This window comes from Juglans microcarpa x Juglans regia, chromosome 3S (assembly GCF_004785595.1).
Source record: "Juglans microcarpa x Juglans regia isolate MS1-56 chromosome 3S, Jm3101_v1.0, whole genome shotgun sequence".
Taxonomy (NCBI): Eukaryota; Viridiplantae; Streptophyta; class Magnoliopsida; order Fagales; family Juglandaceae; genus Juglans; species Juglans microcarpa x Juglans regia.
The window spans coordinates 715,518-731,034 of NC_054599.1; the positions used below are offsets into that span (position 1 = coordinate 715,518).

The 15,517-nt window shown below is 36.1% G+C and overlaps 2 protein-coding genes and 1 pseudogene across 4 annotated transcripts in view; 1 reads left to right on the forward strand and 2 right to left on the reverse strand.

Annotated features, from left to right (window-relative positions):
* Positions 1-4,776, reverse strand: part of LOC121257253 (UDP-glycosyltransferase 88B1-like) — a 29,926-nt gene extending 25,150 nt beyond the window's left edge. Inside the window, exons 1-2 of one of the 3 annotated variants that reach the window (XR_005939180.1) lie at positions 3,234-4,776; positions 1,999-2,182 (exon numbers count right to left, since the gene is read on the reverse strand). Coding sequence is in view for 1 of the 3 variants with exons in the window: in XM_041158198.1 (XP_041014132.1) it covers positions 3,293-4,726 (1,434 nt within the window). In the remaining 2 variants the exon portion in view is untranslated. Of the gene's footprint in view, positions 1-1,998; positions 2,183-2,245; positions 2,318-3,233 lie in introns of those variants that run through there. The other 2 variants (XM_041158198.1, XR_005939181.1) reach the window with 2 other exon arrangements.
* Positions 4,777-6,099: 1,323 nt separating this feature from the next.
* LOC121257255 lies at positions 6,100-7,698 on the reverse strand (annotated as a pseudogene).
* A 6,829-nt stretch (positions 7,699-14,527) lies between these two features.
* On the forward strand, positions 14,528-15,267 carry LOC121258496 (late embryogenesis abundant protein At1g64065-like). Its single transcript, XM_041160024.1, has one exon. The coding sequence runs from the start codon at positions 14,655-14,657 to the stop codon at positions 15,225-15,227; it is 573 nt and encodes a 190-aa protein (XP_041015958.1). The 5' UTR covers positions 14,528-14,654; the 3' UTR covers positions 15,228-15,267.
* Positions 15,268-15,517: the final 250 nt, after the last annotated feature.

Below are 15,517 nucleotides of genomic sequence, written 5' to 3' on the forward strand. Positions count from 1 at the left end.
CGTATATGTGTGTGTATACTATTTATACATTCTTTCTTTATGTATTGAGAATAATTGTACTTGTCATGCTTGGTAGTTTTCTATGATATGAGAGATTTAACAGATTGTTGGTTTTTTGTTGAAAGATGTGATGCAGGGTACTGAAATGTTAACCATTGCTAATTGTTTGAATTTATCTTACTTGCAAGTATACATAAGCTGTTTGAGGTTGATTAAAGAGACATGACAATTTTTGATGTACCAATGAGCCTGCATGCACTACATGCAGGATGCAAAAATTATACTTCACTCCCATGTTAAAATGTATAGCCATATTAACAACAAATCCAATTTTCATCTAGATGAAAATTTAGCTTTATGTGTTTAGGAAAATTAAGCTTCATCTCCATATTCATGTGTTTAGTGGCAGTATGTATTTAGGAATTTAAGCTTGATTTTGCATGAAATTAAGTCTTTCTACCTGCTATAATTCATGGATGTGAAAGTAAATGTGATGTTCATTCAAGCTTGTATGAAAACTGGATGACAATGTATATGAAAATGCAAGTCAAATATATGGTGTTTTATTTAAGGTTGTATTCAAGCTTGACATTCAATCTTTTATTTATACATGGATGTATATTTGCTATATTAAAATCTACAATAAATTAAAAGGCCTAAAATACAGGCTTGGCAGAATACCAATTAGATGAAGAGGAATCTGATCAATGAATAATTAAATTGCAATTTGAGATATAATGAAATTTGTTAGAGTTTTTGTTCAATTGATACCTATAATGAAATTTGAGATATACAGACCGGCGGAAATGAGATATACAAAGGAATATATTCAATTGATACTTATATTTGAGATATACAGAGATATAATGAAATTTGCAGTACTTCAATATTTCTAATAATAATTCTATGATTGGCGGAAATGGGTTGAGATTAAGGATCAATTAACTGGATTCATCATCATGAGTTCCAGCCATAATAAGAATTAGCTATGCTTTTGAAAAAACTAGAAATAAATCCTTGGATATATTTCTGCCACTTGGTAAACCATTGATTTGCTGAGTTCATTCCTCGCCGATTCTGGGAATTCTTGTAGAGCAAATACCCAGGAATTTTAATGGCCAGAATTTGAAAGGCTGTAAACAAATTATTCCCTGCACGATTCACCCCTCCCCGCAACTAATCCTTACGAATTCCGACGTAAGAAATATATGGTCGTGTTGGTATGAATTTTAATTCCAGCATGCCCCAAACACGCAGCAAGGGATGGCTTTTGTGGTGCCCCAAGTATCGTCGTAGGTTGATGATGGCAGCACCCCAACATTCACCATAATAGCTCTTCAGTGCCAAATTGGGCATCAACATATTGCAGCGGAATATGTTGGTGGCAAAATATTTTTGCAATTGCTGTAACCCAACCTCGCCGAAGATTGCATTTGCGGTGACGTATATTTCATTGTAAATTTCATGAATTCCTAACGATGTCCCAGCCGTAATTGCCCTTCAAACCCTACCTATTCATTGAATTTTGCTGCAGGACAGATCGACAACAACATCTATAGCAATTGCGACCCCTTTGCAGTTATCATCGAAATTGGTCTAACCAAACGTTTTACTTGCGACCGATTAGCAATGGATTAATATCGCAACTGCTACTTGGTTGCTGCGAGAAACCAGAGGAATTGCGGTGAGCTCGCTCCCCGCAAGAAGCCAAATTCCTTGTGGTGACCAAACGTTTTTTTTATATTTTCGTAGATATTTAAATTATTTTTAAAATTATTATTTAAAACAATAACAAATATGAGTATGAGAGAAATTTTAGAAGATTGAAAGAAGAATTAATTTAATTGAAATGAATAAAATATTGATAAAAGTGATTTAGAAGATGAATAGTGATTCTCTATATTTGAGAAACTACTGTTCAACCCATAAACCTTTTCCATAAAATAGGAATTCGGATGTAAGGGTGACCTTAGTCAAAATCATAAATTGATACTCAAATTATAGGAAAAAAAGAGTTATAAGGCACCGGATAAAAATGCTATAAGATGGGGAGAGGAAGGCAGAGCCAGTGCTCCTCCTCCCACTCAGGTCGACACTTTTTGTAGTGAAGTGCGAGTATACAGAGAGGGTGAGAGGAATTCAGTAGAGAAAGAGGTATATAAAATTTTACCAGAGTAGATTTATAAATTTACATGGCAGGATAGGATATGTCGAATTTACTCTGTAAACGTTATAACCTAAAATAACACGTCAATCCGCCACGACAGCTTTTAAATTTGCTTTCCAAGAACACAAATTTCTCATATTTTATCAGTTCCTATTCGGAACGGTCAGGCTGAACTTCTGAGAATAACAGCCCCCAATCACAAAATGACACGTAGGAAAGCTTACACAAATCAGAAAGTGACGTTTTCAGCTGCTGATCTTCAAAATCAACTTCAAGCTTACAAATCTTTGAACTTGCCTTGCCGCCGCACAGTACGCAGATCATAGCCGCACCGCACCAACTCCGTCGCCGCTACAGCCAGACATTGTCGCACCACCAAGCTCCGTCACCCCCACTGTGGTTTTCCTCTGTCGCGCCCCCTGTCCGTCAAAGCTTTTCTCCCTTAGCTTCTTCTGTCGCCCATCACAACCTTGCACCATAGTCGAGTCGTCGCTCACCACAGTAGCCGTCGTCGTCCACAGAGGTCGTCGCCATTAAAAAAACCAACATCAGAACCAAAAGCATTTTCACTACTGAATCAACATTCTTGTCCTTACTGAACCAACATCATTTTCACAAGCCATAAGATCCACCAAGTGGCAACAAGCTATTGAGATCTTTATTTTGATTCCAGGTGGTTTCAAATAAAGGACTCCAACAAGAAACTCAGTTAGTTGCTAATAAAGGATTCCAACAACAGATTCAGAGTAGCTAGTTTATTTTATTTGGACAGTAGCAAAATCTTCTGCCAACAGGCTCAATAGCTAGTATCAGTGGCTCTACTTAGCCTTTCATCAAACATCTTGTGTGCCTTCTTATTGTTCCATCATTTCAGTAGCCATTACACTCACTATATTCCTCTTTACAAGCAATTCACACAACAAAGTCATTCCATTTTATGAATCATTCTTGGCGACACTCACCAATCAAACAAACAAAAAGAAAGGGAGAAAAAGAAGAAGGCATCAATAAATAATTGGAGGGCTGTTATTGAGTATTCAACAGCCCGACCGTTTATAAGGTTTTCTCATATTTTATACCTTAAACATTCGAAAAAAGGAAGTGAACCGCGTTTATATCCATCCATCACCTCTTCGCCAACTTGACAAACTTTGCGAGCGCAACTCGGGACGAGCCGTGTTCACTCGTTGCCGCCATTGCCTCCTGTCTCTTGGCCAATACCTGCTCTCTCACCGAGTTTCCATCCTCCGAGTCCATAATCTCTCTAACTCGCCTCTCCACCTCGGCCGCGCTCACTAACCCGCCCGCCGACTCATTCATTGGCAAAGCCAGCTTCAACTGTTCCACCAACAATGTCTTGTTAAACCTCTGCTCCGCGTACAGCGGCCACGCCACCATCGGAATGCCAGCGCAAACCGCTTCCAGCACTGAGTTCCACCCACAATGAGTAACGAAACTGCCCACCGCGTCATGACTCAGCACCGCTACCTGTGGTGCCCATTGCTTCACGACGAGCCCCTTCTCCCTAGTGCGATCCAAGAAACTTTCCGGAAGCAAAGAATCCAAGTCTGGGTCTTCATCAGATTGTGACGACATCTGCTGGCTTTGCTCTTTCATAGGTGGACTGCGCACCACCCACAAGAACCTTTGGCCACTTTTCTCTAGTCCTACAGCTATTTCCTTCAACTGCTCCTTTGAAAACGTACCTAAGCTCCCGAAGCTCAAAAATACAACCTTTCCCCTGGGTTGCGAGTCGAGCCATTTTAAACACTCAGGTTGACCTTCAGCACTTTGATCGTTGGACTTGATCACTGGTCCAACACAAAAGATGGGTGGAGTGTGGCCGTCCTGGACGCAAATTCCATCGGATATAGCTTTCAATGCATTTGGCTCAAGAGAGTTAAACGTGTTAACGATGATTCCAGCAGATTTCGGAAGGCGGGTAGCAAAATTAAGGAACCAAGAATGTTGTTCTTTGGTTCTGTCAAGCGTTGGCTCCGGCATATGGGACGAGGGGATGGGTGGTAAGCCTGGGACGTGGAGATGGGTGTTGAGGTCTTTGAAGCTTTTCGTGGTGTTTTTGTGAAGAGTGGGGAGGTAGAGAAACAAGGCGAGGCAACTTGCGCCGGAGGAAAAGAAATAGTAAGTTGGGATATGGAGGGAAGTGCCGACTTCGAGAGCGGGAGTACAGAAGCCGTCGATAACGAAAGCACGGATGGGGGACAAGAGAGAGATAGAAAGGAGGGCGGTTTGGACGTGAGGGGTGGTGAGGTTGATGTGCTCAAAAACGAGGGCTTCCATGGAGGGGAAGGAGGCGGGATGGAGAGGGGGAGAGGGGTCGGGGAGGTGATGGAAGATGATGGAAGGGGTGGTGGCGGAGACGGAGGCGATGTAGGTGGAGGCGGAGCCAAGGTTGATGGGTGGAGAGGTGATGAGGATGTGGACGGATAATTGAGAATTAGAAGGGTGGTGGTGGTGGAGGAGGATTAGCTGAGCAAGCTCCACCATGGAGATTAGGTGACCCATGTTGGGCGGTGGATACAGCACTATGGCCTCCATTGATGTGTGAAGGAGGATGAGAGAGAGAGAGACGCACGAACAGGTATATACAATGATTTTTTTTGGTAAACAGGTATATACAATGAGCATTTTTACGAATCAACCTACAATCGCGGCATATCTCACAATAATTTTTTTTTTTTTTACCGCAACCTGCCTCATGTACTGCGATTATGTACTGATGCACATATGACTTATGAGCGTGACTTTTCTGACACTCCAACAACACCCAATCCCACGCACGCACTCGCCAACCCCAACTTACCACGACACGTGGTCTTTCTTCTGAGACTTTTAGCTCTTTTTATTTTGAAACGATTCGATATATTCACGATATATTATATAATATCGTAAAATAAAAATATTTTTATAAAATAGTGTTATTTTTATAAAATATTTTTAATATTTTTTATTTAAAATATAATTATATAAAATATTATATATAAATTATTTTCTTTTTATTTTTATTATGCTGATTTTGTACCAGCGCTTATGTTTTTAATTTTGTTCTCAAACGGGCCAGTATGGTACTAGCTCCTCTTAAAAGTTATTTTTCTTGGAGTTATTGAAAGGGCAGGAAGGAGATGGAGAGGACCCACCTACGACTGTTACATCTCACCTAACCCAATGCTAAACGTGTAACCTTATTGACCCAATGCTAAACGAGTAATGTTTTTAATTACGAGTTTCGTGCAAGTATTTTATAAAATAATAAATAAGAAGAAATAACTTTTTATATTTTTATATGTTGGCGTGAGTTTTATATAAAATATTATTATTCTTTGTTGTTTTAACAATTTTAAATAAATTTTAATTAATTGGCTTTTATTTTAGGATATTCATAATTCGATGATGCTTACAAATAAAAGAGTAGTGCTATTATATATCACTCAAGTTTGCCTACTTGGTATGGGTTAGCGCAAATTGTATCTTTTTTTTTTAATTTTTAATATCAAATATTTTTTAAATATATTTAAACATTTTTTAAAAATAAAAAAGCTAATATATAAAAAAATTGTTTAATTATTAAATAAAAAAATATTAAAAATAAAATAAAATATATCAACGGTCAAATTGAAACTCAAGAGCACTGTATCATTTTCCAATAAATACTTGCACGGCTAAATCTTCATTTCATATATAGTAATGAAAATCAAATAACTAATTTTGGAAAACCAAACAGTTCATATGTATATTATATGTACGTATAATTATAAGCTTCCTCATGCATAAATGAAGAAGAAAGAAGGTGGATCAAGTAATAATTAACTTGGTTCTATTCCATTAATCTCGAATCATGGGGATTATTAATTCTAAACAAACAACAAAATGTCCCCTTTTTCAAATATGAATGGATTATTGATCCGTACGTAGACATACATCACACATGGACTTTTATTACGACGACTAGTCTTACGAAAGTCACAGTGCAACCAACTTCTCAAAGTCATTATGAGAGGACCCACCCTTTCTCATGGCTTTGGCAGCAGCATCTCTCATGGCCGACGACCTCTTTGTCACCTCCTTCCCTTCCTCCGACTCTATTAATTCCCTTACCCGCTTCTTCAACTCCTCCCCACTCACCCACCCGTTTTCCGACTCGTTCACCGCCAACGCCACCTTCAATTCCTTCACCATTATCATCCTGTTCATCATTTGCTCCGCATATAGAGGCCACCCAATCATCGGCACCCCGCCGCACACCGCTTCAAGCACTGATCAGTTCCACCCGCAGTGTGTCACGAACCCGCCCTTGAATCGTGACTCAGAACCTCCACCTGCGGAGCCCATTGTTTCATCACGAAACCCCTATCCTTGGTGCTTTCCAAGAAACCTTTCGGTAATAATTCATCCAACTTTGGTTCTTTGTCGTTATCTAGTGGTGGATTTCTCACCACCCACAAGAACCTTTGGCCACTGTTTTCTAATCCTACTGCTATTTCTTTCAACTGTTCTGCCGAAAACAATCCCATGCTTCCAAAGCACAGAAACACAACGCTCTGACTCGGTTGTGAGTTTAGCCAATTCATACACTGATCATACCGTTCATTCTCAGGTCCTTGATATTTGCTTGATGATATCAAAGGACCAATGCCGAATACTGGCGGAGTCGATCCATCTGCCACACAGAGTCCATCAGATATGGCCTTGATAGCTTTTCTTTCGAGTTGTTCGAATGAGTTTACGATGAGTCCATTTGCTCTGGCCATGTTGATTCCGCTGTTTAAGAAAAACTGATACGCTTGAGAACCACGATCTGTAGCAATTCAAGGCAAGTCTGAAGTTGGGATTAAAGGTAAACCTGTAATATCAACGAGCATGAGGTCGAGACCTTTTTTGCTTTTATCCATACTTTTATGGTGGGTAGGGTTGCATAGAGCCAAGACTAAAGCGAGTGCGCTAGTGGTAATGAAATAGTATGTGGGGATGCAAAGGTTTGCTGCCACTTGGAAAGCAGCATCGCAGAAGAAATCAATGATAAAGGCTTTGAGGTTGGAGGTGATCTGGGAGATGGTTCGGAGGGCTTGGTGAAGATTAGTGTTGTTGAGGAGTGGAAGTAAGAACGCCATGATCTCTAGGGGGAAGAAGAAGAAGTAGTGGAAGGTGGGGGGATGTTGGAGACGGGTGGAAGGTGATGGAGGGGGAGGTGGCGTTGATGGCAGTCAAGTATTGGACGGTGGAAGCAGGGGTAGCCATGTTTCGAGTGTGGAAGACGATGACAGTGATGGAAAACGAAGGGTGGTGTTGGAGTATGAGCTTCCCAAGCTCTACCATAGCGATTAGGTGACCCCAGCCTGGATAGGGGTAGAGAACTATGGCATCCTGATCCGGCATGTTATCGATGGAAGCAAAAACTTAATTAAAAACAAAGAAATGAATGAATGGGATTGTGGGAGTATGGGTTTCTGATCTGCGTGAAGTGAACCATTTGCGATAGTTTACGTTTATATAAACAAATCATGGGAAGTTGACATGCAATTATAATATTTAAGGACACGATCATCCATCCGAAAAATAAAAACAAATATCAATAAACATATGAGCGCCGCCTAAGTAGCACCTGATCGCTAGGCTAATTTGATTTTTTTTTATTTATATTTATTTATCATTTTAAAATATTTTTAAAAAATACAAAAAAATATTAATATATTAATAATCACTTCTTTAACTATTAAATAAAAAAAATTAAAATATATGAAATATTAAAATGAGGGGATAAATTAAATGGACAAAGTAATATTTTTTAAACATATATAATTTAAGGAAAAATTACTTTGCCTTCTAATTTGGCCGTTCAAGTTGATTACTTGATAATTTTTTTTATTTAATAATTAAAAAAGTAATTTTAAGTATATTCGTATATTTTTTTATTTTTTAAAAATATTTAATATATTAAAAAAATATGAAGAAAAAATAAAAAAAAAGTTGAAAAAGCACTGTCGGACGAAATGAGAGGCAATTTGAACGGAAGATTAGCCGACTCATAATTTAATTTGGATAACGGCGCCTGTGAAATTGGCAGTTTTCTTTGATTTGTTCGAACGATCTCCACATGACTCACTCATGTATTAATTAAGAAGTGGACGGATTTTGCAGGGTACGTACTTACAATCTCAATAATTAAAATTAGAGAAATAGAAATGTTTTAGGTCTTGAATTTAATATTTTTTTATTTAGTGATTAAATAAATATTTTTTTAATAACATTGTAAATTTTTTATTTTTTTTAAAAGTATTATAATGATTAAAAAAATAAACGTAAAAAAGAAAAAAAATAAAAAATGAAATATACTATTCGATAGACTCATTCGGGTCACCTTTTCGATGGCTATAACAGGACTATTAAAAAAATGATAGTTACAATCATAAGTGTTCAAGTGTTATATAATTATTTAAAAAAAATTAATAAATACGAAATTTAAATGAAAAAATTAATTTTTTAATAATAAATTTTATTTTTTTTATGTACACTTTAAAATTTTATATACCATTGCTCTTAGACTTCGTTTGGTTTTTAAATCCATCTCAATTCATTTCAACTCATCATTAAAACTTTTTAAAATTTCAATATAAAATATAATAAACAATTCAACTTTTTCAAATTTCAAAATAATAATAATATTAAAAAATAATATTCTAACAATATTTTATCATCTCAACTAAATTTAGTTTAATATCTAAACGTAGCTAGCTAGCTGCTAGCAGCTAGGTTATTCATACATACGTAGGGTCCAGAATAATTTTAAAACGTACTAAAGCTATCTTTTATTTATCAAAAGAAAATTCTATACATCATACCGTCATTCCATTAAATATGATGTAACACATTTATCACCATTAAATGATTACTATTAAATAATCATTTATTACATATTTCTTTATCATCTAATAGTGATAAATGTACCATATATTATTTAATATAATTAAAATAAGATGAGAGTATAATATATAATATTACTCTTTATCAAATACTACTGAATTTAATTATGTCATTTCCAATAACCATTTAAAAAAAAAAAAAACAAACAGATCGATATATTAGTTGAGCTAACATTCAACCTCTTTGACCTAGCATTCAATACAGCACCATCAATCATGGTTTCTCCAATTAAGTGAAAATTTTAATTTGCTGGGGTGAGCATATATAAATGAAACAATAATGCTACGTACAATTGGAGTGTGGGATGTGACTGGCTGATATAGTTGAGTTCTACTTTTTCCCTTTCTTCCTCCCTCTTTTTCTCCCTTCATTTTTCCATCAAATAATTTAAACTTAGGAACTTGCATTTAGCGCTTCTCTCTTACAAGATGGACTCCAAGTCTGTGCTTCATCATTCACTAGTTGTTCTTTTTTGTAGAGTGTTCCTGCAACCTCGACTCTCTCAAACGGCTTCTTTTTTAGTACTCAATTAGAAGTATTCCATTACTCATAAGAAAAATCTAACAAACGAGAACAAAAAACAATGGCCATTGAGACAACGATCTTGACGAGGTTGGGGAGCGAATCATTGGGATAAACTGACATTGAGACAACGATCCTATATTATATATGATAGTACTTGTAATGTATTATACGTGAAGTACCAACATACGAACATAAGTTATGGGCAAGCATTATACTAATAGTATTATAGTATTGTACATTTATATTGTATGAAATATAAATATTCATATACTATAAGTATGATGACAAGTTAGGGAATATAACTATAATATTAATTATTTACATGATATCTAAATTTGTTATACAATAAGTATTTTGTTAGCTTATATATAATAAACTATATCATACATATAAATTATTGCTCATAGGCATAAGTGTGTGCTGTAGGTGAGGAAAGGCCGCTAGGCGACCATAGAGACGTTCAAGTAGTACAAGGTTCGGAATTTTGGTTGCAACTAATATAAGTAAAGCGCATATATTGTTTGAAAATCATTATATATAGTAGGGCTGTGTAGAAAAGGCCTTGGGCCCGATCCGTCCGTCCAAACAGACTTGGTCCACCCGAATAAAAACGGGTTCATCGGGTCAAAGTTTAATAATGGGTTTTAAACTATCAACCCGTCGAAACCGAAAGCCCTCTCTTCATCACTAATTCATCTCTCTTCTCTGAATCCCATCGAAACCGAAAGATGAAGGACGAAAGTCTTCTCCCCATTGCGCAAACCCTAGTCTCTGTCGCCGTCGCCATAGCCGTTCTCCGACTTCGAGCTTCCAGGCCTCCGTTCCACTGCCTCATTCCAAGGTTATCTCTCTATCTCTTGGCTCTCTCTGTTTCGGTTCTCGCTTTTTTTTTTTTCAATGTGTGGGCTGTGAATCTGAGCGTCACTTCTAGATTCATTTTCTTTGTTGTTGATTTTGTTCTCTTTTCTTCTAATTTTTTCTTTTATTCTTATTTTTACCTAGTTGTAGGTTTGTATCTTTTTGAATATTTCTTTGCCAGACTAAATTCATTTTTTCCCAGTTGTTTCTTGTTTTCCAGTTGATGCTTTCGGATTTTTCTGGTTGAAGATATTTGGCACGATGCATACTGGGTATGGTGTTTGTTCTGCTTTCTACTCTGTGTGTGGGTTGTGAATCACAACGTTAGTTTTTTGGGATTGTTTATTTAATGCTATTGTTACATTAATTTTTTTTTTATTTATTGTTACTTTGAGGAGTTTGCTATTTAAGGGTTAAAGATTTTTTTATTTAATGGTTAAAATGTTTTTGCAATTTTTTTGGGTTTTATGCAATCGTTGTTAATTTTCTGTGTCTGGTTTTCTTATCCAAACTTTTAGTATTATTTTTGTTTGGCTGGTGGTAGTTTACTCTTCTGTTTCTTTCCATTTTTTAGGAATCTTTAGTATCAACGTGTGAAAAACAAGATAAATGACCTTAGGAGAATCTTTTTATTTTTATTTCTTTGATAAGTAAATGGGTGGAGAATCTGTATGATTAGCCCTCAACAAAGATATCTACATTTCTTGGTGCCCAAGGACCTATGCAGTTTCTAGTCTTACCATACTCTCTCAATTTTATACAGCTTCAGTTATTCACAAGACAACGCAAACTTAACAATCTCTTTAAGTATGGAATTCATGCCATAATTATGCTGTTTAATACAAAGGTTTTTTTTAATGGATACACTCATATTGACAATTTGTAGATGTTTATTTCGGAAGTTCTTTGGGCCAGATGTCGGTAAGTACTGAAACATATCAGAATTAAAAGAAAACTTCTTAATTTCTTGAAATATAGCCCTTTCACTATTTAAAACCAAAACCTAGGAGGTACAGATAATTACATAATCATTTTGATATTGTATCAACGTGTTTACTCTTCTGTTTCTTTCCATTTTTGAGGAATCTTTAGTATCAACGTGTGAAAAACGAGTTAATGACCTTAGGTGGGCATTTGATATTGTATATCTCTCTTCAAACTAGACCATTCAATTCGGTAGAAAACTTTTTTTTTTGATAAGTAATTCAGTAGAAAACTGTATGACTATGATGACAAAACAAATATCAGTAACTAATGGGCCCTTTTTTTAATTTGTTGCCTTAGGACATCGTTCTTAGAAAACAAAACTCTGCCAAGTTCATCAGCACTTATGTATGGAAACAATTTCTGCAATCTAAATGTTTGCATGGACATTTTCCTATTTTCTTGGTTGGCATACACTCCTTGAAGAAAGATAGTAAAGAGAATTATGTGTCTTAAAAACTTAATATTAAAGAGATCTCTGAACAAAACGCCACAACATTTCATATCAACTAAGTCTAAATGTCACATGATTATGACTCTGCCAAGGACAGGAAAAACGCATGTCTCATCTGCACTATATTTGAATCATCACAGATACACATATTTCCTAACTAAGCACCCATTTCCTTTTATAAAGATAAGATCCAAAATCAATACATGTATACAATCTCATTCCCATAGGTTGAAGCAAGGATCCCACTTAGGATCATAATCATATTTTGCTCATTCTGTTCTGCATGCATAAGAACATAAAACGAAGGAAACTCGACAAACAAACACCATGCAATTGTGGGTCTCCCATCTGTGCCTCACCTAGCCAATCCACAGACATATTCACCTGATCTGACACAAACAGAGCAGTGATATTAGGCATTACTGCTCTGTTTTCATTTGGTTGAGTTGAATATTTTCACATTTCCTTATTTCTTTTTGAGTAAAAGTATCCGTACTTTGGTGTTAGACTTTTTCATTTGGTTGAGTTGAATATTATTGATTTGGTGTTAGACTTTTTCATAATGGCAGATATAGAGGAAGAGATGGGAAGCTGCTGTAATTTGATCATTGGATGCTCCTGAGTCTTTTGTAATAGTTGATATTCATATTTTCTAGTTTAGATAGTTTTTGTAATAGATGACTTTTGTACATTTTTTTTATTAGATTTTGTACAAATTTAACCTATGTTAGCCATTAAATCAAACAGTTCTAAGGAAGGAGGTGATTAGTGGTATCATGGGCAGTATGGATAAAGTCCATCCAAGGGCCTCCTTATTCTTGATGAAAGTTTTTTTTAGTAAGTATTGTTGAAGTGAGGATGGCATAAACTTTGAGGTTGGCATAAACTTAGCCTACAAAAATATGACGTTTCAACCGTTGGTGATACACAATAACTACTGTGGGATGTAGCACCCAAAAAAAAAAAAAAGGGGGAAACCGATCCAGGCCCGGTTAATTGTCATCGGGTTGCAGGCCTAATATATAGGATATATAATGCAAGGAATTGCTGTGGTTGGCATGCTGGGAGTAGTACTCTTACCTGATCACGAAGCTTATAATTTCGCGAGAGGTTGAATTAATTGTAATTTTAAAGTACTAGGCTAAAACCAAATCAATTGCAACTCAAATGGACAAAATTTTATTATTCGAGTACATATGCATGTCAATTACTAGGTAGCTTGTTATTTTTAAAGTATCAAATTGAGACAGGTCATTAATTCGGATATTTTCAATTAGAAAAAAATATTATTAATCAGATACTAATTATCCCCCGAATATATATGAAATGTACTACTTTTTTTCTTATTATTAATCAGTGATGCGCTAACTAGCTAGCTAGGAGATTAATTGCCGATCGATCGACCCCATACATGCATGCATTGTGTAGATCATACTGTTAATAACATGCAAAGTTCAATTACGAAAATCATGGCACTGTTCAAAAGTTATAATGTAAATGATCGGCAGTAGTACTGTTAATTTTGCTTGGTCGATAGTATTATATACGTATGTAGAAATTTCATTAGGGAAGATGGAGCCAATTAAAACCCAAATATACGGTCGGGTTCAGCTAGCTAGCTTGTCACCTCTTGACAGCCAAGAATATTTGAAACTTGTGCGACTAAACTCACTTTTCATCAAAAGCTCAAAGCAATATTTTTTTTTTTTTTTTTTTTTTAAACTTCCCTATCGACCTCATGCATGCCTTCTGGCGAGACATTCTCAAACGCTAGCTGTCGCTGAGCATTAATTCAATTCAAATTTCTGGTCAAGAACTAGTCTTGGATGCAATATTAAAGCGATGATGTTGATCAAGACATGATTTTGGATCACCGAAACTGAATCACTTCAACCTGCTGCTAACTTAATTTTTAAGTCATGATGGGCCTTTCAAATTATCATGTGATTAATTAAGTTTAGGTAATTATGGCGCCATGCATATCTTTTTTTTTTTTTGTTTTTTGGTTATGCTCTTCTTTTTTCTTTTTAGTATGGTAAACAGGCCAATATATTATATATAGCAGCAGTACTACTGACTCCATCGCTAATCGCAGAACAGGCAAATGCATGCAGCTAACATGCGGTCATCATCACTTAAACCAGTGTGCATATTAATGTTAACTAGCTTGCTTAATTAACCATTAGTTCAAGGAGTATATATAACATGTATATATTAATCATACTATCTATCGCATACAATTATATTATATATGCATGCATGTGATCTTAATCATATAAGTGATCTTTTATAATCTTTCAATCAGAACTTGCATGGAGCATGACTTGCAAGTGAAGAAAAGGGCATGGCATGGCCCATATATGTATACAGTACTCATTATCATCGCCGACTTAATTAGCCTTGATCATAGATCTTAATTTAATGATTTGTGTCGGCAAATCACAAGGGTTAAATATATATAATATATTAAAACATGGTTTATAATTAATTATATATATGTAGGCCATGGCTAGCCTGCCTTGTCATAAATTAATTATCTAAAACCATGCATATATAGCTGATCTATATATAAATACATATTCTTACAGCCATTTATAGCTCTCAATTCATTCCTTGCTAGCTACTTACCAATTTCGTATATATCTTTCTCCATTCATCCAACCCCGCACGCACAGTACTTACTACTTACTGATCCTACGTACCGCGCGCCTCTGAAAATCTCTTAAGATGCCTGGCGATAACAAAGATGCACGTCGTAAAGGAAACATGAAGTGCTTGGCATACATCGCTGTCGGGATCATAGCACAAACCCTAATCATAGTGCTGTTTGTGCTACTAGTTATGCGCATCCGAAATCCTAAGGTCCGGTTAAGTTCAGTCGCGGTGGAAAATCTCGGTGTCAACTTCTCCTCTTCCTCGCCCTCCTTTCACATAAAACTCACTGCTCTAGTTACCGTCAAAAACACCAACTTCGGTCACTTCAAGTTCAGTAACAGCACAGCTACGTTTTTGTACAGGGGTACTGAGGTTGGAGAGGGCACCATACTTCAGGCGCGCGCTAGGGCTCGATCAACCAAGAAGCTTAATGTCACGGTGTCGGTGGATTCGAGTAAGGTATCGAGGAAGTCTCTGTTGCATAGTGACATCAACTCCGGGGTTCTGAAGCTTAGCAGCTATGCCAAATTGAGTGGGAAGATTCATTTGTTCAAGGTTGTCAAGAAGAAAAAGTCCGCTGAAATGAATTGTACCATGGAGTTGAATACCAAAACAAAAGCTATCCAGAATTTGGCGTGCAAATAAGTGTATTCTAGCTAGCGTCTTTTTTTTTTTTTTTTTTTTTTTTTTTTAATTTTCTTCTTGTTGTTTGCTTGTTCTTTTAATGGGTTTGATTGCTTAAAATGCGTTTTTTTTTTTCTTTCTTTTGTATATGGAGGGAGAGTATCTGTTAAAGTCACTGTCCCTCGTTACACATGATTCTTTAATTCTAGCTTTTGTGTATGTGATTATCTTGTTGGATTTGACTGTATATTGGGTTGATCAATTTATAAATACTTTGCTGGTAATTTCCAGATCTTCTTCTTTTTTGATGT